Source organism: Miscanthus floridulus, chromosome 1 (assembly GCF_019320115.1).
Source record: "Miscanthus floridulus cultivar M001 chromosome 1, ASM1932011v1, whole genome shotgun sequence".
In the NCBI taxonomy this organism is placed as follows: domain Eukaryota; kingdom Viridiplantae; phylum Streptophyta; class Magnoliopsida; order Poales; family Poaceae; genus Miscanthus; species Miscanthus floridulus.
Window position 1 is genome coordinate 14531460 of NC_089580.1, and position 24410 is coordinate 14555869.

The 24410-nt window shown below is 46.2% G+C and overlaps 2 protein-coding genes and 1 pseudogene across 2 annotated transcripts; all 3 read right to left on the reverse strand.

Moving 5' to 3' along the window:
- Positions 1–3337: 3337 nt before the first annotated feature.
- On the reverse strand, positions 3338–9567 carry LOC136547413 (nuclear poly(A) polymerase 1-like). Its single transcript, XM_066539392.1, has 12 exons — positions 8476–9567; positions 8291–8368; positions 8095–8202; positions 7504–7566; positions 7261–7422; positions 6872–6985; positions 6723–6785; positions 6290–6619; positions 5510–5674; positions 4498–5433; positions 3822–3895; positions 3338–3721 (listed from the first exon to the last, which is right to left on the reverse strand). The coding sequence occupies exons 1-12, from the start codon at positions 8578–8580 to the stop codon at positions 3670–3672; spliced, it is 2250 nt and encodes a 749-aa protein (XP_066395489.1). The 5' UTR covers positions 8581–9567; the 3' UTR covers positions 3338–3669.
- Positions 9568–13664: 4097 nt separating this feature from the next.
- On the reverse strand, positions 13665–16172 carry LOC136452340 (putative cyclin-dependent kinase F-2; annotated as a pseudogene).
- Positions 16173–17806: 1634 nt separating this feature from the next.
- LOC136473659 (type IV inositol polyphosphate 5-phosphatase 7-like) lies at positions 17807–22782 on the reverse strand. The gene is made up of 14 exons (XM_066471313.1): positions 21819–22782; positions 21629–21716; positions 21264–21329; positions 21019–21106; positions 20816–20920; positions 20232–20705; positions 19924–20059; positions 19549–19742; positions 19313–19421; positions 19069–19217; positions 18651–18918; positions 18394–18507; positions 18208–18245; positions 17807–18103 (listed from the first exon to the last, which is right to left on the reverse strand). The coding sequence occupies exons 1-11, from the start codon at positions 21846–21848 to the stop codon at positions 18690–18692; spliced, it is 1668 nt and encodes a 555-aa protein (XP_066327410.1). The 5' UTR covers positions 21849–22782; the 3' UTR covers positions 17807–18103; positions 18208–18245; positions 18394–18507; positions 18651–18689.
- Positions 22783–24410: the final 1628 nt, after the last annotated feature.

Here is a 24410-nt window from a genome sequence, read left to right on the forward strand (position 1 = left end):
AATGCCCTCAGCTGGGTACCCTGAAAACACACGCCCCGCTTGCACCCTAGGCACAAGCAGGACTAACCCATCACCCTCCTATCCTAGGTGTCCAGGTCCCTGTCCAAACTTGGACTCCAAGCTCCCACTCCTGAGTCTCGGACTCAATGCGGTGCAAGGACCTCCACCACCCTGCCTCCAATCAGTCGGTTCGGAAAGAGCCGGATCCACGACAAGAGAGCAATGAGTCTTCTCTGTGCCCATACACAAGTATGTGCTCGGGATAATAAGTCTGTGACTTGCCTAGAGCCATATGCAACGACCAGTCCTTAATTGACACAGACAGGGAAAATGTGTAACCGAGCTATGCCCTATTGGCCGTAGGACACAACCCTTACACCCACCAGTACCCAAACCATATCCCTACCCGGTCACCATTTTCCTTTCCACCATTTTATCATGAGTGATCATATTTTATCACATATTTACGAGTAACGGCAGGTTACTCACGCTACCGATATCCTGAGCATAGCAACTACTCGAACTATACTAGTAAGACTCATAGGTAGATATATTTATGCATGTAGCGTCCATCAAATGTCTGTAACTTAAATGCACAGGCAGGCGACGGGTCAATAAGGTCAGCACCAAAAGGCTCCGGGGCTCCCTCCTACACGAGGATCTCCTCCTCGTACTCCTCAATGACTTCCTCGTACTCCTGTTCGTCGACGGGCACGAACTCTACCAACTCGTGATCTATATGCATGAAATGATGATGCAATACTTAGTAATATAGCAACAACAACTCTTAAAATAAACGTAAATCTATCTAACAACTAAGCTAGTGCTACAGACCAAGGTACTAAGTTATCTATTGTTACCAATAACAAGTATGAAGTATGCCATACATTGTTATAGCAACTACAGGTATTCTTACTCCTAATACTGATTTACGCTATATATGATAAACAAGGATAACAGCTACTCTATTTATCAACCTACTCTAGGGCTACAAAATTTACAGTAAGTACATAATAATCTAGTGAGCCTACTGTAAAATTTTCATAGCTATAGCTAACACTAATTTACCACAAAAATTCCTACAAATATTAATCTACATAATACTAAGCTATCTAGTTTGAATTTATGAACCTACCATTATCACAGCTAACTGTAATCTAACTACACTAACAGGTGGATGGTATTTTTGTGAATCTAACAAACTTGGTTTTACTATTTTTGGGCATCTACAAGATTTACGACGATTTATCAAAGTTTAGCTCAAACTAACATTGAATAAACATTCAAGAATTTACTGGAAAAATGAAAATTGATTCCTATCTCGCGGCCCAACACGAGCGGCTTGGCCCAACCTGGCGCAACGTGCGCGCGCGCACGACGTGGCCCACGTGGGGGCGCGGCCTAGCCGGACGACGGCTCGCGGTGGGGAGGACCCGCGCGCGCCGATCAATATGCAAAAGCACCCTCGGACTACTCTATAATCCCGCGAGCGCTAAGCGCACTGTTCCGCTAGTCTACCATCTTACAGCTACGCCCCCAGAACTTCCTACCTTCATGATAGCGACACCCCCTAGGCACCCGCGCGCGCACCCGCGCGGCGGCGCTGGCACTAGGTGGCTACACCGGTGAGCACCGCCCTTACCCACCCTAACTACGGGATCAATGCTTACCTAAGAGCGAACACAAAGCGTCGGGCGAAGGAAGCGTGAGCCGGGACATAGCAGCGAGGTCGGACCACGGTGGCGGAGACCCTACAGCCACGGCGGTGGCATTCCGGTGAATGACACCAAAGCCGAAGCAAAAGGGGTAGCTGTGACTCACCATGGAACCCCTTGAGGTGGTGGTTCAATCGGAGATGGCCCGAGCCGAGCTGGCCGTGTGCGCACGGCCAGTGCGGCGGTGCACGGCGATGGCACGGCGGCGTCAAGAAAGTCTAGGTGGCGGTAGCGCTTGGACCGAGGTGCGCAGGACGAGTAGCAGATGGAGGCAAGTCTATCCGTGCAAGGAATTGCCACGAGATGCTCTGGATACGTGGCTTGCCGACGGCGCATGCCAACCCGGTCTTAAGGACCCGGCGGAGCGGCAGCTCCAAATTGAAGCACGGCAAGGCGAGGTTCGCTGCAAGGTGGGGTCGGTTGGGTGGCTGGCTACACAGCGGAGCCAAGGACACGACTAATTGGACCATGGTGCTGCCATCACGGTAAATCAAAAGGGCGGGCCCGTCGGCCATGGCGACAGCGAAGACAGGGGAGGTAGGCGGGGTTAGGCTCGACGCTGTCATTGAGGAACGCGGCCGTAAACTCACCGTACAAGCGCGCACGGCGATGGGGAACATTGGGACGTGCTCAAGATGCTTGGTCACCCTGCCAAGAACGCGAGCCGATGGCAGCTTGGCGTGCGCCGCAGAGGCGGGCAGGCCCGGGACAAACAACGGTGTAGTGTGGCAGCGAACACGGCGTGACGATGAAGTTAGGCGGCTGGCCCATGCGCGTGCAGCCATGGTGGGTCAACGGGGGCAGTGCCGCGCGGTAGCGACGGACGGCGCGCAGCGCGACCGGGGTGCAGTGCGACGCGACGGTGAGGCAGAGCAGCCAGGTCTACCGGCACAGTGTGCGCGCGTGCGTGTGTGTGGCGTGCCAGGCGCAGCAACGACAGCGCGAGCTACAGCGTGGGGCCCGACGGCAAGTCCAGCCAGTACGAGGCCAGGGCACGGGTAGGCGGCCAGGACGCGGCAACGACAGCAGCGACGGTGCAAGCTGCGCGCCAGCGCGTGGTGGCAGGTGGCCGTGGCCAACGGCGCAAGGGCCACGCGTGCGGGCATGCTTGCACAGGCGCGGCAGCGCGCGCTGGGCAGGCCAGCAGCGGTGCCAGGCCGAGCAGAGGCGGTGACCGTGCCCAGAGGTGGAACACGTGTCGTGCACGCTTTTTAAAGCTGCTACAACAACCAATTCGAGGATCCGAAAGCCAAACCAGTCATTCTATCCTCAAGCGGATACATAGGGCTATCAAACTAAGCCAAGACACCTTGCCACTTCTTAACCCGGTCATTCTACAAAAATTGTCGAACATGACTTCGTCGACCTATTTTCAAACTTATGCGAAACAACTGAGCTTCAAACTGTTTCGCGTCGAATTTCTTTTCCAAGCTACTTGATACACTAACTAGCGAACCCCGTCCTCGACCGCACATATTTTATCGTCACCTATGAACTTCGTACTACTACTTTATCAAAGTCTCGCATAAGCGTTCTATAGCATTTTTGTTTGATAAAAATTCACTTAGAATACTGAACGATATAAAACGACATGAAATGTAACATTTGTTTCTTGTTTCAAATGAACATTTCAAATGCCGTAAATTGATTTATACTCTATATTACACACATTTACACATAAATATGATGCTCATGCAGTGTTTTAGCAGAAACTGTACAATGTAACACCGAGGGTGTTACAATGTACCACTGCATACATTTATGCCAACTCAGCTATGAACTATACATTTATTACAATTGCACTCATTTACTCAGGTGGCCTCCGTTTTTTCCCTTTCCCTTTCATTTGAACTCGCAGTGCAAAAGCAGGCTATGTGCCCGACGTTTCCACAGATCCTTGCTTCAATACAAGGAAAAGCGAACTCTATGTATGTTGGCTCCTGGGCAATTCGATTCAGGAAGTTCCTTCAGCTGGCTTCGGTTTGCCCAAAGTCGTCAACCTCAATCTTCAAAAGAAATCAACAAGGAATTCCATTTTAACGTGTAATATCACACTAACAAACAGCAGGCTACAACAAGTGATAATTCAGATGGTGCACTAAGTACCTGAGTGGTTTTCTTGGGGCAGTTGCTGTCGACTGCGGCGCAGCAACAGTGGATGGGGCGGTAAGCTCAAGTGGCTTTTGAGAGCACCAAAACAAATGGTCAAACACACCGTTAATAACAAAATACAAAGGAAATAATACCAGAAAATATAAATGAAAGTTTTCTGTTTTGTTTTCCAGAAAAGAGTTAATTGCAACAATTACACCAACTTGCGAATTGGGTTGATTTGGGTCCATAAAGTAGTAAACTAGACATTTGGTCCACAAAGCTATGAAGCACCGTGAGGAAGTTCCAACGGCTAGATTCACAAACACAGTAGTATTTGCAGAACTATTAGGAATTAGATGACTACTTCAACAAAAGTATCTGCTGCAATTATGCAAAAACAAAATGTTCTTTAGAGCTGTAATAGCATATGTAGGTATATCCCATGTAATTGAAAATGAAACAAGGTAAATAGATTGTATTTACATTTGGCATGCCTTTACATTTTATTGATTGCCACTATATCACAGTAACAGGGCATCCTAACTGAAACTATAGAAAAATGCAAGGTCATAGCTCACAGGGAAGGGCAGAGAAAAATCAGGTATTGGTTGTCAAGGTCATAATAGCATCCTGAGCAATTCTGAAATATATACTTAAAAGACTAATGATGCAAGAGAGAATATCATACCTCGAGCTCTTGATTGGCTTTGCGCTTCAGATTATTATTAGAATCTTGGGGCCTCAGACTGCATATTTGTTCCAAGTTATTTTCAGAACCTATCTCCAAAGATGGCCTCCATTCAGCATTTACATCTTTCTGATTAGCATTAACTTGATGATGGGATACCAGCTCATCAAGTTCATCAGGTGTGGCTGGAATAGCTGGGGATAAGTTCAGCAAGTTGTTTGCAGCACTGCCTCCACATTCTCTTTGTGCACTGTTAAGAGAGGAATCAGATCCATACAATTGCCAACCGTTGTTTGAATTTGGCAGCAAACTGTTAGGTTGCTTGACTACATGGCAAACAACATTCTGCACAGTCGCAAACTTGCTTTCCTGATAGCGTTCTGGATGTTCACGCTCAACAGATTCTGCATGAAAAGCAGACCCATTCAAAGCTACTTTATTGGGTAAGCTAGGGGGCAACACAGACGTACTTCCCGGCAACTGAAAGCCTCCAGCACAATCTGGTTCTGGTTGCTTCATATAGCTGCCTTTACATGGTATAGGTTGAGCATCACTACAATTGGCAACGCCCAATAGGTTTCCCACCTGATCATCAGCTGAAACATCACATGTTGGAATGGTACGGCTGTTCTTGTGCGCTGTTCTAGAAGAACGAGAAGGACGCACTCCACCAGGAAAAACAAACAAAGGGATTTCTTTTCTTTTTACATGGGACACTTCAATGTCCATTCCTTCTTTCCACTGTTGATATGCACAAATAGTATTCTTAAACTCATTTACAATTCCCCTGATGTCAAATTGCTCAGCTTCTTGAGTTTGGGTGGTTTGTTTTCTCCAAAGACCCATGAAATAAAAGCAATGTAAGGGCCTGGATTTGTCTGAGAAATCTTTGGGATACGGGTGTGCAAGGATCATCTCATGTGAATATCGCTCAATCTGCATCAGAAGCAAAAGGTGCATTTTAGGAGACAGTGCACATTCATGAAAATAATGAAATGTATCTATTATTCACCTTTAATACAAGAGTGCGAAGGCGAGATTCCACCCAGCCTTTCCAACTCCTGAGGTCATCTTCATTTCTCGCTGTGATATTAACTTCTAGATAATTTTTATATGATTCAAAAAATGGATATGGCTCAAACAATGCATCCCAGTCTGCTTTTCCTTCATCTATGGCCTACAATTAGTTTTGAAGTAAATTTGGTGCAGAGTACAGCGCAGACCAATAACAGGACATTGTTAGTTGATACAGTTATATGACAACTTCCCCCCTTAACTCTACACAACACTGAATGTATATACTAAATATAAGAAAATGCCTCCATTGCCAATTACTTAAAGGGAACAAATCATTCCTGACATAATGAGATACCATAGAGTCAAGTGAGCTGATCTAGGTAATAAGTGACAAAAATCGGCCAACCACCAAATATTATGGCATCTAACTGTGAAGTGATGAAGATATGGATGGTGAAGATACGATGCTGGGGAAATGTTGAAGTTGACAATTATTTCAAAAGTGCTGCATAAGTAATGTGTTACTGTATGACATAATAAAGTTAGCAAATGAACCAATTTTGAAACATGAGCAATATGCACCCGACCAAATCAAGATAACAAAAGGTACCCTACACTAGCAACTATCATTTAACCTAATGTTTGCACTGAGTTACACTCACAGAGTTCCTACATATGATTAAACAAAAACTTATAGCTAACCTAAACTCTAGCTATATTTTTTTCTATTTGTGGTCCGAGGATTGAAATAAAAAAGATCTGAAAGAATATGTACCTGACAAATCTCAAACGCTCGCGTGAATTCTTGGGTCATCACATACCTAGTACTAACAGATACATTGTAGCTGGAATTCATGCATGGGTAAGCAGGTGTAATAATAGGCATTTGGTGGCCCCTGTCTCTGTAATTTCTTCTTGGATCCCACACAGGGAGAGCAAGATAACCCTCCTCAATATGGCAAAGCATGACAGGATTAGGCCACTTCCATTTGCTGTAGACTCGGAAAAAACGATATATCAACATGCTCGGTGATGCATTTGGGTACAGTTGACAGATGCGACCAACAAGGATTGCCCAGTTTATACCACCCAGAAATCCCATAACCTGAACAGGATCACAAAGCATTTGTTTACACAATTTATGAACGTATCATGTTAACACTGTAAAGCATACTCCTGCAACAAGAACAAACAGAAGAGAAACATACATTTGAGTAAACCCCACGGCGCTTGCCCCAATATCTTATGAATCTTAAGGTTGTGCGAAAACTCTGGATTGAGAAAACAAATGGTATTAATCCAACAACGAAATCACTATGAACATTTACTTCAAAATAGGTATTGCAAGAATACAAACCAGAATGTTTGGAACTAATCTTAGAATTTGATCAGTAACCCGACACCCATTTAGACTACGAACAGTCTGTTCATCGACATTTTGCAGTATGGAGTCTTGAGAAAGATCTAGGTCCTGATATCAAATAATGTACAATAGTTACGAGTATATCAAATGCCATAAAAAATGGAATAATTCACTTACCAACCAACACAAAGGCATCATTCACAAGATAAAGCACATGCCAACAAAAACAAATACGTTAAATATTAAGTTGCACTCAAGCAACTCTTTAATTAATTACCCCAAAATGTACAAATATTTACTTGTTTATCACAATTAGTATAAGAGAAGTATGGTATGCAATATAGAAAGATTGTTCAAACAGCAATGCAGTAAGACAAACTTACCTCGGGAATCACTGCATGAGCAAGATTAGCATACAGAAGGTCAATAGAGACCCCATTAATTTTGAACCCCAGAACAGGCACATGAGCATCTGGTACTGGATGTAACTCGGAAACTTCTGGCATCTCAGCTAACATATCGTGAAGCCATCTGAAGAAGTACTCCTGTGGAGGGAAAAGGTGAAAGGTTCATCCGGCATCATAGTGATACAATAACTCTGGGATTTCAAAAGGAGCCCCTCTTACGTTACGAGTTGCATGTCTTGGACCAACACATAGGGTGTCAATGTCGGCACCAGGGCCATGTACCTGTACAACAGATTACACAACAAATTCAGAGCAATTAATTTAAGCCACTGTGATGAACAGCATGATAGAAGCAATAATCAAATATCTGTACCTAACTGAAACTTTAAGATCGTACGTGGGGAAAATGAAATAGAAAATCCATACACACAATGTGTAACACACTTGCCTCATTCAGAGGCTGCATATACATATAACCTAATAAGTAACCTAGAATGAGATAATGAAAATCATCGTGTGCGTTTGGATTGACGCCCGTGCGTGCCCAATCAAAAATTGGTCATTGACCATAGGCAGAATAGGAGCTTGGATCCAAGCCACGTTTTGGTTTGCCCAACATCGCGTGGCCAATGCGCAGTTCATTTCAGGCTGATGCCCGGCCGATTCCTGGGCTGCCTAAATTTGGCTGGCCAACTATTTGGCAGAGCACAGAAAGGCAGCAACCAAACGCACCCATAGTGCACAATAACAGTTTATAGTTTTTATAAAAAATATATAAAAAGACATTTAAGAAACAGTAAGGTGGATTACCCCAAGACGGTATGAACCAAATGTAAAGATCTTTGCATTTGCTTCATGCACAAATTGCTCCCCAAACCCGCTGATCCTAGTAGCCTTCTTAATCCAAGCTTTCACAGTCTGCGACAGCATCCAACATCTTCAAATCAGTATAGGCCTAGGGGAATGATAATAAAAAATGGAAGAGCATCCATGGATATTGTTCAACCTGGTCTAGCTTGCCTAAAACCTCTTCTCGCAAGACAGCCTCATCTTGGCTCTCATAGAGTCCTGCATCTGAAAGGTACTGATCAACACAAACAAAACCATGCTATTAAAAAAATGTCATGAATCTAAGGAAAATAAAACAAATGTGGAAGGGCTTTTGGTTCATCTGATATACAAATGCCCAACCTTTTCAACCTCAGTTGTCTGCATAAGGTCCTTCTCAGTCGGTCCACTCAGCGAGATTGGCTCAGTGACTCCAAGATAACCATTATTGTTCTTCGCCTTCGACATTCCACAGGAATTACAAATTCTCCTAACACTCAACCTTCGCTAAATGTAAATTTGATCTTTTTTACCCTTCACTACCAAAACACTTATTTTTCCTTTCCTTTTATTTTCCTCTGGGGTGTCAGAGGGAAGGCCAACTATTGAATTAACAGCATGTGCAAAAAAAAAGGTGGGGGATTAAAACAATGTCTGGGTATAGTCGGTTTCTCACTTGACATTAACAACTCAAGAACCCCGGGAACAGGCCCCAAAACAAGATGAGGAAGGGCAGGCCCCAAAACAAGATGAGGAAAATCAGAAATAGCTAAAAGTAAAAAAAGAATATGATGCGGCTGCTTTTCCAGTTACAAACCGAGACGCACGAATCGAATCGCGCCAGCGACAGCAGGAAGAACGCCGACACCGTGGATACCGGAATCCCTCACGGATCCGAGCAGGAGGGGTACAGGCAAACGGCGGGAGGGCCAGCGCCGGGCCAGGACCGTTCTTCCGAGTCGGGCGACGGGCGCGGCGTCTGGTGTTGCGACGTGGGAGGGAAGCGGTGCGGCGACCGGGGAGGGCGGCGGAGCGCTTGCTGTGTCCTTTCCCTTCCCTTGTTCCTTCGGGGTAGAGCGGGCCCAAGCCCAGTTTTATCAAAGAGAGGTAGAGGATGCGCAGGCTTACTTCACTGCTTCGGAAGGGGACGGATGGCGGCGTGGTGGTGACGGGCGGAGGTGTGACGACGGATGTGGATGGGGCCGCGGCTGCGGACGAGGCCGAGTTGACGGCAGCGCGGCAGCAGACAGGGGCGAGGCGGTGGCTGCGAACGGTGGCGTGGTGGCGGGCGGACGGGGGCGCGCCTTCGGCCGCAGATGGCGGCGTGGTGGTGGGCGGACGGGGGTATGGCGGCGGATGTGGATGGGCCCGCGTCGGCGGCTGCAGACGGCAGGCCGGTGGCGCGGCTCGCGGACAAGAACTACGGAAACGGGACGGGGAAGGAGGGGCCGGGGTGGGACCCACGGATAGGAGAGGATCGTTTTCCTGTGTCTCCTGTCTTGCCGAGAGAAGGAAATTGGGTTAATTGATGGGTGCCATTGCAACTTTCGCTCGCGGATTTAAAAAAACAATTACAATTCATCTAGTTTCATATGTTTTAAGATGTGTCCAGTAGCGAAGCTCAGAAAAACAAATATAGGTGGAACGAGTTCTTTCTAACAGAAAAATAAATCAAAAGGTTTATGCTATAAACCGCACCGCAATCACATACTATTATCACACAATTATGACAAAAAAGTGGATAAGCAACATGATGTTATCTAAAATTTGAAGAATACACTAATAGTTTTTGATGAGTTGATCCATTTATAAAACATTGCAAAATACAAAAAGCTGAAAAAGAATCAACATGTAAATTGTATGAAGATCAATTAACGGGTTGTGGGGGCACGAACCGCTTCTACTCTCTCTGAGTGACCGCGCGCTCATGTGGGCGATGGTCACTTGGCCAGCTACACGGGACACGATCACGGAGCCGCTGAGGACCGACTACACGAGACACGGCTACGGAGCCACTATGGTAGTGTTTGGCTGGTGGGATGGTCTCTCTTTTGGAGCTGTTTGGTTCAGAGTCAGAGAGGGGTGGGACAATCCCACTAGAGCATACTCAGTGCAGATTAGGGATGACTTTGCCCCCAGAAATTGGGCGGACAGAGCCATGCAAAGTGGGACGGCTGTTGCCGCTCAAGTGCACACGCACGTGGTCGGACGAAGAAGAGAAGGTGAGGGGTGGCCGTTGAGGAAGAAGAGCGTCGCGCAAGCTCTGGATCTAGCTTGCCGTTGTCGCGTGACCTCTAGGTTTGGCCCTACGAGCACATGAGCGAAGGAGGAAGAGGAGAATCAAGCATAGGGTTCCAGGGCGTGGCCACGCACGGGGGGCGGGTGTGAGGGCTCCGGTCGAGGGTGTCCACGCATATGCATCGTCGACCTGGGCAGCCTCACCAGCTGCAACCCAACCCACACTCTAATGAAGGAGAGGTTGAAGCTGAGCTGGGACAGCACGGCTGAGGAGGTGGACGCAACGTAGTACCGATTGATCATCGGGAGTCTGAGTTACCTTGTCCACACCCAGCCGGACCTGGCATTCGTCGTCGGCTATGTCAGCCGATTCATACGGCGGCCGACGGTGGAGCACCTACAAGCCGTGAAGAGGATCCTACGCTACGTCGCGGGCACCTCTTACTAGGTCTGCACTACCCAAGGAGCCCCGGCGTGGCGCACTTCATCAGCTACAACGACACGAGCAAGAGCACAAAGTGGGACACTCTTCTTCCTCGGCAAGTGCTTGATCGGCTGGCAATCGATCAAGCAACAAGTGGTGGCGCTCTCCTACTGTGAAGCATAGTACATCGCCGCCACCTCCGCTACCACTCAAGCTCTCTAGCTGGCTCGGCTGCTGGGTGACCTGTTGGGCAACGAAGTTGAAGTGAATCCTCATTAGCAGCTTCTACAGTAGAACTTTTCAAAATCTCACAACCTGCCTTGTTGTGCTTCGCTGAACTACAATGGTTGCAGTGCATCTGCGCACCATGCTTGCTTATCCTTGTTCCATCGTCAAGCTCCATTGGATGCTTTCTTCTATATTTGCCCTTATGCCAACTTTCGTGTCATACTTAATTAGGAGGCTTCACTTCTCGACCACTTGTCTTCTTCCATTCTTTCTTATCTCTGACATTCCAAATGTTTTGCGCATGTGCCTCCATATATAATTTTTGAGATAGTAACATGGAGAGAACAATGTATCTGGTTTCACCCTTTCATCTCTAGCACATGCCAATACATGGTTGCAAGTAATGCCCGTCAACTGCCATCTTCCACGTTAACAAGCCCTCATTTTCATCTCAACGACGTAACTCACCTCATTATCCATAAAGTGGTACACCCAATGGCTATGGCCAGCAGATGAGGAGTCAAATTACCAGACCAATATGCATTATGCGATACCTCCTTTACTATCTTTGGTCAGAGGGTTCCTATCCACTTCTCCAATGCCTCCTTTCCCTTTATTTTGTGTAGAATATGTTCATTAATTGGGACATGATCTTTTCTAGCATGCTTTTTTAAGATAGACAATTCTCTTGTATCATCAAGAATGTACCTATATACATATGTAAATATGCACTTAGTCAGTGGCGTAGCCACAGGGTATGCCGGGTATGCACCGGCATACCCTGCAAACCTAGACAGCAGTAGTATATATACTATTATACTGTATATACACTGTATTTGTTAAAAAGAAAAAAAACATACGTGAACACCATCACGTGATGACGGGAGGCCCATATGATGCACTGACGCGGCCCATGTGGCAAGGGAACTCTAATTCTCCAAAGTCCAAACGTCCGGTATGTGCGCTCCATATACGACTCTTCGAATTTTCTAATCTAATCTCGATCAGACGGGAGCCACGGAGGAACACGTGCGTCGCCGCCTGACAGGTGAGTCTGTGACGCCCTGGCCGGCCGCGGCCCCTGGTGCCATGCCGTCCTCCGCCATGCTCTGAATGCTGGATCGGAGGATCGCCGTCTAATTCCCACGTCCTGTCTAGAGAATATACGGTTGCGCCAGTCAGGACTTATCGTCTTGATTCGCTATTTTGGTTAGGTAAATTTTAATCTTTGCTCTTCATGTTTTTTAGAAAATTATTTTCTACATTCATAGCTATTTGGTAACATTCATAGCCAGTTGAACCTTCTAATCCTCCACCTGATCAGGTTGAACTAGTGGTGGAAGACCGGTGGTTGATCTGGTTGACGAAGAAGATATAGTAAGACATTCATATTCCTTGGAAAGCGTCGAATAAAACAGTATGAAAAAATAGCATTGTAAGCCTCTGGTACTCTTTTATGCCTATATTTAAACTATTGGTATAGCTTTTGAACTATTTATATTGTATTTAGTAGATGGTTTCAACTTAATCCTTGAATTTAAGCCTTATCATGTTACTTAGTGCATGTATACCAAATCACGTTGTAAAATTTACAATTGTTACTGAATTGCTAAAATGAATTTATCAAATTGTATATGAATTTTTTTTGGCGGCATATCTAAAGTTAAAATCATAGATTCGCCACTGCACTTAGTGATGAAAAGACACAATTGGTTACTAACATAAAAAAAAATCACAGTAGAGGTAACACTTAGTTGCTACAAATGTAAACATCCACTTGTTGAACACTTCCCAAGCATTATTCAGCAAAGTATCACACTTGGGAAAATAAATAAAAATGCTCCGCGCCACTCATTTGTTGGGCAAAAACGGAACAATTGCGTTGCCTAATTCTTTATAGTTTTTTTTTTCTTTTTTTTGTGAAAATTTGCCCAGCTCCACAGGGTCACCTGTCTTCTGCGGGCGACGCACGTGCCCCCTACAATTAATCTTTACTGCCACGATGGATTAAACCTGTTTACGTGGAATGACTAGTGCTTACGTATTCAGAAATTAAATTAAAGGACCTTGGGTGAACCATGTGGCAAGTTTGATGATGCACTTCGTTTTGTTTTCAACTTGGGTGCAAGTTTAGTCGGAGTCACCCAGTTCAGAATTTGGTGCAAGTTTAGTGCTGCACCAATCATTTTACTCTATGTACTCTATACTGTGTAAACTGCTTGTCTAACAGATAACTGAAGATCAACAGAACCACTGAACCCGAGTGTGATCCTTTATTGCTACAGTTAGCAATCCCACAGCATTCAAGCGTACGAAAACCCTGGCATAACATTAATAGGTCTGCAGTGTGAGACTGAAGATCAGTCTCGGCCGAACGCATGTGCTTGAACTAATATCCATATTCGATTCTAGCATGTATACATACTACTCCATTTGCTGCAATACCAATATTAGAGAGAAGATAACTTCAGGGTTTAGTGCTTTATTTATGGCAAGACGGATCAAATTCATTCAAAAGAGGGGCACAAAGGATGCAATCTATATCAGTATATCACAATATTCACAGCAATAATACCACAGGCGTTACAATCTGTTTTCTAAAGAACAAGTTAGTTTTACACGCACACAACACAACACACAAGGGTGGAAGCACACTTCGAAGTCACGGACATAGCACCCTTATTCTCTTGATCTTGGGCAACGTTGATGTTACTTCTTCTTTCTTTTGCAGGTGCAGCTCCGGTGCGTTGTTCATCTTAGCGAACCATGGGTGTTTGAGCGCGGCAGCTGCCGTGAGCCACTTGTTGGGGTTGCAGTTGCAGGTGAGGAGACCGCTGAGTACCCGGAATCCTTGCATGGGAAACTCCTCTCGCAGTAGGTTGCGCCGCTTCATCTTCCACTACTGGATTCAGGTTTTTTATCGAGTGCCTGAGGCTATATTGCACTCGGCAAAGCCTTTGCCGAGTGCGGCACTCGGCAAAGCACACACGGCAAAAAATTGATCGGCAAAGCACTCTTTGCCGAGTGTATTTTATCGGGCACTCGGCAAAGGCTTTGCCGAGTGCCCCGGAAACACTCGGCCAAAGAAAAGCGACCGTCACGGCGCCGGTTCCGTTGACTGTCACTTTGCCGAGTGTCAACCCTGCCGGCACTCGGCAAAGATTTTTTTAAATTTTTTTTAAAACTTTCTTTGCCGAGTGCCAACACGTGAGGCACTCGGCAAAGAGCTTTTATTTTTTTTTTTGAGAATTTTCTTTGCCGAGTGCCAACCCTCACATGTGGAGATGTCCTGGTTTATAAGCATCGTACGTGACAACGTGCACGAAATCTTCTGAAATTTTTATCATAGCCTCCACATATGATATCACGACATCTCAACACGTTTCATGATTTTCGGACTTCGTTTGCTTTTTATAGAATTTATAAACACTTCACACGCAATTTCGCGGACATGTTTCGTGAACGAGATGTCTGAAATTTCGGGTCCGTTCCTGGATACGGCCTCTCATAACACTCACTAACATGACTATCAATTTTCGAATCATTAAACTCCATTATTCGTACCACGTGCAGTTCAAATTTCTAATTTCCAGAAAAATTCAAGTAAACGAAATAAAGTAACTAAATATAACAAAAAGCCACAAAAAATCGCCAAATTGTAACTAGGAGTTCCTGGTGCTTTAAAAAGGCTGCACAAAAAAATTGGAGGCCAAAAACAAAAAAAACAAAAAAACTTTGCCGAGTGCCGGGGCATGGCACTCGGCAAAGGGTGTCTTTGCCGAGTGCCAGCCATCAGCCACTCGACAAAGAATGTTTTAATTTTTTTTTAAAATTTCCTCTTTGCCGAGTGCATACACAGGAGCACTCGGCAAAGAAATAATAAAAAAAATTAAATCTTTGCCGAGTGCCGTCCAGGGAGCACTCGGCAAAGTATTTTAAAAATAAAAAAAATTTCTTTGCCGAGCGCCAGATCTGAGACGCTCGGCAAAGAATTTAAAAAAAAATAAATCTTTGCCGAGTGCCAAATCTGGGGCACTCGGCAAAGAAATTAAAAACAAAAAAAAAACAAATCTTTGCCGAGTGCCTAACCGTAGGCGCTCGGCAAAGAAGGCCGTGGCAGGGCGCCATTTCACGGGCGGCCTATGCCGAGTGTAGAGATTTTGTCGAGAGTCTGGCACTCGGCAAAGAAGTCCTTTGCCGAGTGCCTCACTCGGCAAAGAAATCTTTGCCGAGTGCAATTCTTTGCCGAGTGCAACGCTCGGCAAAGAAGATCTTTGCCGAGTGTCCGATTTTTGACACTCGGCAAAGAAATTTACACTCGGCAGAGTCTATGTTTTCAGTAGTGTTCAGCTCCGGCATCATCTGCGTGGCGAACGGCGTGGACGAGAACCATGGCCACGTCGTTTCATCTGGCACTCCGAGGACGTTGAAGATCACGTCGCGCTGGTCTGCTTCATTGGAAGCCATGGACAGAGGGGACCCGTCGATGAGCTCCGCCATCACGCAGCCGAGCGACCAGGTGTCGACGAGGGCGTCGTAGTCGGGCTTCCCCAGCAGCACCTCGGGCGCCATGTACCACAGCGAGCCGGCGGTCCCGTACAGCGGCGGCTCGGCCATGTACTTGGCGAGCCCAAAGTCGCAGAATCTTGACGGTGGTGCGGTCCTCGGCGACGAGGATATTGTCGGGCTTGATGTCCCGGTGGACGACGTGGGCGTCGTGCATCTTCTTGGCGCCCGTGAGCAGCTGCCACATGACGGCGCGCATCGTCGCCTCGGGCAGCGGCGGCATCCCGTCGCAGCGGCGCTGGTGGAGGAGGTCGTAGAGGCTCGGGCCGACGCACTCCATGACCAGGCAGAGGTCCATGGTGGCCGGGCTGCGGGCGAGGCCGTGGAAGCCGACGACGTACGGGTTGTCCCGGCCGCTCGCCTCGAGCAGGGACGCCTCCCGCAGCAGCGCCACCTGGCTGCCGTCGGCCGCGGCGAGGCGCTTGATGGCGACGGTCCGGCCGGTGCCGCGGTGGCGCGCCTTGTGCACCGAGCCGAAGGCGCCCGTGCCGAGGCGGCTGGTCTCCTCGTAGTCGTCGGTGCTGCCCATGGCGATGCGCGTCCTCTTGCGGGTCGGTCGCGCGGCGCCGGCGACGGGGGCTGCTGCCTCTACGCAGGCGGCCATTAGGGCGAGTGCAAAAGGCGGGCGATTCGACGGGCTGCCTGCTGGAGGCGGAGGCAGGGGGACGACGATCGCGGAAGGTGGGGGAGAGGCGGCGGCAAGTCGGTGAGGATGCGCGAGCAGCGGCGGCAGCTATATACTGCGGGTACGACGACGAGCGATGCTCGACTTCGAGCCGGCCGGTGTCGGTTCCCGCATCCGCATCCGCATCCGCGCCCGTGAGCCGGTGTCAGTCCCAAGTTCCGAACGGGTTTGGTTGGTTTGATGGATCTCATCGTTGTTGGGCTCCGTAGTCGTTAAGTGTCTGGGCTGTGGGCCGTCGGAGACGTAAATCAGGGTTGCTTATCCGGCCTGCAAGGAAGGAACGGAGCGACAAGTACGCTGGTGGCTGAGCCCTGGAGGGGCGGTGGTGGCAACGAGACGACTGCTCGCTGCGGCGCTGTCCAGGCGGCCGTGCAGGTACGTCCGTCCGACTCCGACACGAAGACCCGAGAAGTTGTGTTTCATTTTGACCTTCATTTTGGCTAAAATAAATCTCCTCCAGTCTCCCGCCAGTCCACCGCCCCGTCCGGCTCCAGGCCAGCTCCAGCCATGCGAAGCTTGGCACTGGCAGCAGCAAAAACCAGCTTAGCTTACGCTAAACTCTGAATTTGTGGTACTGTCTCGTCGCTTTGTTATGTACTGCGTACTGTACGTACGTACTCCTACGTCTCAAGCCCTCTGCAGTCTGCAAGCACTTTTAGTTGTACAGGTATGGCCTGCTGCTGCCTATTCTTTGCCTTGGCATATGGCATGGTACTGACTGCTGACTTGGAGGCGTAGTAGCTGATCCAAAATTGCAGGCGTTCAAGTACTCAGAGGCAGCATTGCAGCAGTAGTATCAGGACTGTTTGCGAAATCAGCCTAGGGTTCGTACTCCACGGGCAAAAGTGAACGAAACAAAGGAACGGAGAGTGGTCCTCTCGACCTCTCCTGCCTACCGAGACCGAGATGCTAGTCGGTGTCACCCGCTTTGGGGGCGGCTTCGAAGTTTGGACCGGGCGAGCGTCGCGTCGTCTCGTCTCAGTTTTTTTTTTTTTTTGTTTCTATTCTTTTGATAAAGCAACCAGGGTGGTGCTACCACAAGTAGTAGACCAGTAGTACTACAGGGGTACATGCCTGTCTGCTCGGCATGGCATCGGCATTGCCATGCCATGGCATGCACCCCTCTGAGATGAGTACTCCCTATTCTCCATCAGAGCCTTGCCCTCCTTTGGCCTGGGTCCCCGCTGCCTTCATGTCCCCTGCCGGCTGCCCGTGCCCACACCGCTTCTTGCTTTTTCTTCGCCTAGCATAGGAGTATATACATTTCCTTCTTCTCCAGAGGGAAAAGAGATGGAGCAAAGCAAAACCTATAGTTGCAACTTGCGGCCCCCAGCAGAGGCCAGCACAAAGAGGATTGAGGCAGCAGCAGCCTCTGCGTTTTCAGCACGGTTTGCTTTGTGCACAAGCGTTCAGAAATCGAATGACACGCCTGCATGCATGCTGTTCAGGTGATAATTTCGCCGCAAGCATGAACAGAGGCTGCATGCATATTCTACCATGGTCTGTGGAAAGGTGACGGCCTGACGGGAACAGTTTGCTGTACAAGCCATCATTTCATTCCGACTTAACAAAATATTTGATTGAGCCCATGGCGCGGCTCGTGTTGCATTACATCAGGAGACCAAAAGCAAAAAAAAACAAACAAAAAGAAGAAACCAGGCCGGCCTAGCTCGAACGGCCGGGGAAAGGAAGAATCGTGTCACGAAGGGGGTATTCTCCAACGGGAGCACAACACCAATTTACCTTCAGAATGTTAGGGATCAGCTTTATCTTGACACCAAAACACTCCTTTTTTTTCTCCCGTAAACCGGGACTCGCAGATGGTTAGATTCAAAACTGTGCAAATATTCCTGTTCATTCATGGTAAAGAGAGAATGTATTATTAGTCATACTGCATTACTGCTTGATTGAAATCTAACAAGAATGATCTTTGACATGCTTCAGCAGACCATACCTAATAATCTTGCAATCAGAAAGCATCTCCTCGAGTATCTGCACGTTGAAGACGGTAGGAATTGGGGTGTCAATCGCAGCAAAATTTCCAAACATCATTTGAGAAAACATTGCGCATGCAGACTCCAGACACCAGGGGCACAGAAACACATGGCAAAAGGCATGGGATAGCTCAGGAGTCAGTCACCTGTTAGCTGCAAACATTCCGACTGATGGAACCTTAGGAGAAATGAACTTCAGTCAGTCAGTCATCAGAAGGTGCGCCCTGCCACACAGGTAACGAGGAATGTCTGTCTGAACTCTGCAGTGAACACCACATGTGGGGTTATGATGAGTAGAAGGAATGCTTTCACATGGAATTCAGAGCATCAGTCAGAGCAACGAGGCTTAAACAATACTACTCCTACTAGGATGCCGCCAGTGCCAGCAGTATAGAATACAAACCTTGGCTTGGCTCCATCCATCCTCCATCGAGACGCACAATCAGTAAAAATTTATGTCCATGTAACTGCGTGGATAAGTCGGGTATGGTAGCTCGTCCAGCCCCAGGAGGGACGCAGATCGAGTGATGCCGCCAAACTGAGCTTGGCTCGGAATCTGAACCTCTGCTGTGAAAATGCTATACACAGGCCTGTGATCCGAGAACCGAGACTCGCCACGCACGTAACATAATTGGGTTAGACCTCGTCCATACCATAGAATCCGGTCACACCTACAGAAAGCAATACATATATCAGGAGGTGAGTGCTTGCAGAAGAGAGGTGCTTGCTCACAATAAACATATACTTTTTCAGGCGAGCGATCAAAGGTGAATATTATGACAATAAGTTCAGTTCTTTTTGGGGGTGGGGGAGGATTTTACCATGCTGGTGTCCTTCGCTTCTCATTTGGATGCATGTCATCGCCAGCATATCTATCAGAGTTGTATGAGTATTTGTACGTTGGAGGAAAGTAAATCCTCCCTTCTTTCCAGCCTGCAAAGACCCGACCAAATCTTTGCTCTATGCGAAGCTGTAACAGAAATTTCGAGAATAAGATAACCAAACGAAGGCATCTCCATGACAAGAGGCATAACTCTGTGATAAGTCCGCATGACAATCGCTAACCTGGTCCTTTTCCAACAACTGTTTCCAGTTGTGCATCTCAACTAAAGCCTTCACTGAGCGATAGGAAAGAGCTATCCGGTAATTCAGATCCCCAAGCCAAATAATACGACTGAAAAGAAATAAAATTGATAGAATAAGATTTGCTGCTTTAGAACTTTTTTCTTCGATTTTTAGCTATGAAGAGTTTAACTGGTCTGGAAATAGCAGAAAACGAGAAGCACTAGTGCACTACTCACTCATGATCCAGAATTGTCTCTGGTGACTTTTTGTCACCTGCTCCATGAACATGTGGGAATCTGGTCTTCCTCAAGATTTCCACTACATCTGCATTTCGTCTAAGTTGATCACCATCTTTTTGGCCTGATGTTAAGTGAGTGCAAACAAAGCAGAAGCTTGTCTGATGCAGAGACATACTGATTGATATGGATCCCTGAAAAAAAAAAGTCTGAAATCAGGAATAGGGCTTACACAAAAAAAGTTCAATAAAACAGATGCATATAAAGCTAAGATCTTAAACAATAGTTGAAAAAAGTTACATTGTACATGCAGAGTTTGGTGTAAATATTATATGTCAAACCCCTAACAGAAATGAAGAAGATAACAAATTGTACCTTGTTTCCAAGGTAGCCCATCAGTCCTCTACCAACACATGAAACCTTCAAGTTTTTCACATGCTCCCTTATATCACTTCGTACCCACACCATGAGGAAAATTCCAACCATTTGCTTGCTGGCAACTAAGCAATACCTGATTTGTCATTGAAGTCTTAATTTCAGCTCAGGGGAATTCAATGATGAAAATTTCAGTGAAATACTACTCTATAACAGGGAATTATTGCATACAATTAGCTCAGAAAGCAAATTAACTTTGAGGAAAGATGAGCTATTTATCTTCAAGTGTCCTAAGTTGAGATACTTACCTAGAATCAGTGCATAGTGGAGCACCATATGCACATGGCATTGGTGGGAAGAATATACCACTAGGTGATTCCTCGTCAATATTCTCATCATCAGATGACCCACCACACCTCATACTGGTGTCAACATCACTTGGCCTGCTCCCGAAGCTAATCCGGTCACAAACACTGAAACGACGGTCCACTAACGAGTGTGGATCCATCATGTCAATCCTTGAACTACGATTGAAGGATTGGAATGAATGTCGATGGAAAAATGACGAGTTCCTTTGCCTTCTTGATGATCGCTCAAAGTCAACATTGAGCTCGACAATTGGATCTGGAGCTGGTGAGGGGGTGTGGTAATTATAAACACCAGAGCCTTGTTGGTTAAGATTATTTAGAGTTTTTCTAACAAGAGAAACCCATTTCTTCGCTGGACCATTGTCTTCAGTCAATAGAACATTACCAGCATTCAAGGGAACAATTTCCTGAAACCTGGCATAACAACCTGTATTAGGTTCTTTTTTTATTTGAGTTTTTAGTTTTTAGAGATGCTTCTTAGTTTCGAGAGAAGTAATCTGATTTAGTAAAATGCAGAATTATACCCTATCACATATATATCAGCAGCAGGAGAAGTATGAAGCCAGTCTTCCAGATTCAAATGACTAGATGGTGACCTTCCGCCCACATTCCACGTACCAACGAAGACCCTATACACACAAGTATATGGATTGTCATATCACAGGAGTTTCCTTAAACCAATGATTAGTGGATAGGTCGAGTCTTATAAACCAAACAATCTATTTACCTGTAGTCCTGAGTGTTTGTAATATAAGCACCATCAAATCCATTTCCTACTCTACCATCTCGCTCCACATTCCGCTTAGGCAACCTCTCTATGTATGTAAACATAAAGTTAACTCAGTCACACTCACCACGAAACATAAAGATAGCTAGATCATGACATTTGCAGTTTAGCACGAAACAAAACAATGGGGTGAACAAGAAATCTGAAGATACCATAGTTACTGTCAGGGGGCAAGCAAAATGTACCTGTCCTACTTTTCTTGGATTTGCATGCATCTCTATCTGAGAAGCTGGTCCTCCACTGCACCCCGACTGAAATTTTCAGAAGAAATTTTTAGCACAGATACAGTAAAAACTAAAAAAGAGAATCCTAGTTTATTAGGGGTCGCTAGCATATTATGCTTGCTTCTGCAACCGCGTGTGTATGTGTGTGTGAGGTTGACTGAAGAGAACAGGGAGTATGAGGCTTATTTGCACATGAAAAGAACAAGCATTCTGATCCTACTGCAACCTACTGTGGTAAAAACATGTTTAATAACAGAAATCATGCAGAATCTTTGCTGTTAGATCAGATAGTGAAAAGACGTGGTGGTGTTGCTAGATGAATGTACCTTCGTCAGCTGCATAATCCGAATGGAAGTCCTTCGCCTTTGTTTTGATGTTGAACCACTTCCTAACAAGGGTCTTGGACCAGGACAGCTTTTTTTGCGCACCAATAACAACCAAAAACACACGATCAGAGACGAACACGGAAACATCAGTACGAAAATGATGGAGGTGCCAATCTGGAAACACGCTTACCTTGTTCTTGCTTGAATTGTCATCTCTCATTGTCTCAATGCTTCCTCATGCAGCTGCAAGGGATATGTTCTTCCTCAGAACCTCCAAGCTTGGCCGCTTTTTACTTTCCCTCGAACGGTATCTCCAAAAGGAATCAGGAAGGCCACCTAATGTTTGTTCCCCTTTTGTGTGAAATGAAATAGACCGAACTGGCCCTTGTTTGTCCACAAACTATGGGCCGGCTAACGAACCAGTGAACCCCCAAAGAACTACTATTTGGCAACACTCCAAGGCAGCGCAGAGAAGAAAGCAAGGAGCAAAGGGGCCAAGGATACAGTTAGAGAGATCACGGAGGGAAGATGAAAAAGGGAAGCAGTCGCCGATGAGAACGCACGATTCCGGAACAAGACCAAGAGCAGGACGACACCCTCGGTGCGGCAACAACCTGTTGGTGGCACCCCCCAACACCAGAAATCGCTACCGGTGAAGGCAAGAAAGCGAGAAAAGACGGGCAAAACCTCGATCAACTGCGGGATTTTGAGCGCTGAGAAAGGCTTCCAGTTCCACACACACACGAGAGCAAACCCAGAGCTGAGGTCGCCGGATCAATGGCGGAAGCAGTTAAACGCTGCTCCAGGCCATAAAAGAAAACGCCACCAGAGGCAGAACAGGAGCGGAAGTAAATGAGCCCAGCAGCGGCGCCCAGGAACACGGCGGAAGGCACGGAGGCGACCAGCGCTGTCGAGCAATGCAAGGACCGGGGCAGCAGCTCAGCGGGTGGCACGGCCGCGGATTTGAAGGCCTGGGGAGGGAGATGGCCTGGCCAGATGGGGCGGGAAGAGAGAGGGAGGCTGCAGACAGTGCAAGGACGGACGGACGGACGCACACGCTGCTCCCCCGTCTGCGCGCTCGCGCTGTTCGAGAAGACGAGCTGGGATGGGCGGCAGAGAAGCAGAGGGGAGAGTAGGGGAGTGGGAGAGCAGCAGCGGCCAGCGGCAGTGGGCAGTGAGGGAGCAAACAGCAAAGGAGCTGAGAAATATGAACGGAATAAAGGCAAAAGCGTTGGGGCCCTTTCTTTCCCCTTCTACGGTTCTACTCCTACAAAATAGCCTTTGCTCTTTAGCTCCAAAACCAAGGCGAACCCTGCAGGTTTTGGCCGGGGTTAATTGAGCTTTTCTTCAGCAACTGTTGACCACGTTGCTAAATTTGGGTTAGGATTTGATCTGCTGCCCTATGTCCCAAATTATCTGTCGCTTTTGATTTCCGTGCTGTAATTTTGACTCGATTTGTAGAAAATACGTGCAACATTTGTATCTCCAAATAAATTTATTAAAAAACTAGATTCAAAGATCTTTCCACTGATACTAATTATGAACCATAAATATTAATATTTTTAATATATATTTTATTAAAGTTATTTATCTAGAAACGAAAACGATAGATATTTTGGGACGAAGTGAGTAGGTAATCTGTGGTATGTGACCTTTGTTTTCTTAACGCTTCAACTGTTTCTCTTCCTATTAAGATTGCCGGATTGTGAAGCTCTTTATACGTTACGGCCCGTTTTAAAAACTGAGACTAGGAGAGGTGTCAGTTGTGTGTGCTATCATTGGCATATAAATCATGTCAAACCCCACCAGAGTTTTTAGTCTTCGGTGCTGATCAAACATTTTGGTAGTAGCAGTACTCCTGAACGACTGCAGCATTGAATGAAACACAGTGCTTCTGTTAGCAAATGTATACTGACGTTATGGATTAATCCCCTGTTTTTGAATACACGTGATTCTGAGTTTGTTTCGAATGAAAATGTTCTAAGTTTTATCAATGTTTCTTTTTAAATACGAAATCAAGTGAGCATCCTTAGATCCATTATGAGACATACTCCATTCGTAATAAAATAAACCAACTTCTAAAACTGTTCTAAGTCAAACTATTTTAAATTTCATCAAAAAATTTAGAATAGAACACTAACATTTTTTATATTAAATTAGTATTACTTGGTACACCCAGAAATGTATTTCATAGCCTACTTATTGGGAGTTATAAGTATTTTCATTCTTCCCTATAAATTGGTCGAGCTCAAGATAGATTGACTTAGGGTGATTATTCTACGAGTTGATTTATTTTGTGAGCGGGAGTGTTTTTGTTTTACTTCTTTAAAAGTTGATCAATCTTATACTACTTATGACAAACTCATGATTCATCGTGTTACAGGACGAATGCAGTATTTTTTTTTTCAAGACCAATCAACTCAATCGCTTTCAAACAACTGAATTCAACAAGTCGACAGAAATATCGAGTTAAAGTTTATAATAGTTGTCACTAGAATGTTCCTTGCTAACAGTACCTGGTGATAGTGATCGTTTTAAGCAGCAGGGTAGTACACCGGTACTCTTGGAGGGGGAGAAAAAACGGTGTTTGGTTGGTCAATGACTCGGTGGGAATATTTGGACAAAGCATCACTGTCATGTACAACGAAAATAAAGTCGTACGTAACAAAAGTTATGAATCTAAAAATATTAAAACATCTTATTATTTAGAACGCAAGGAGTAGTTCGCTGCATAGTTAGTTCGTTAACCTTGGGTGCTGTTTTTCAGAGGTATGAATACCGT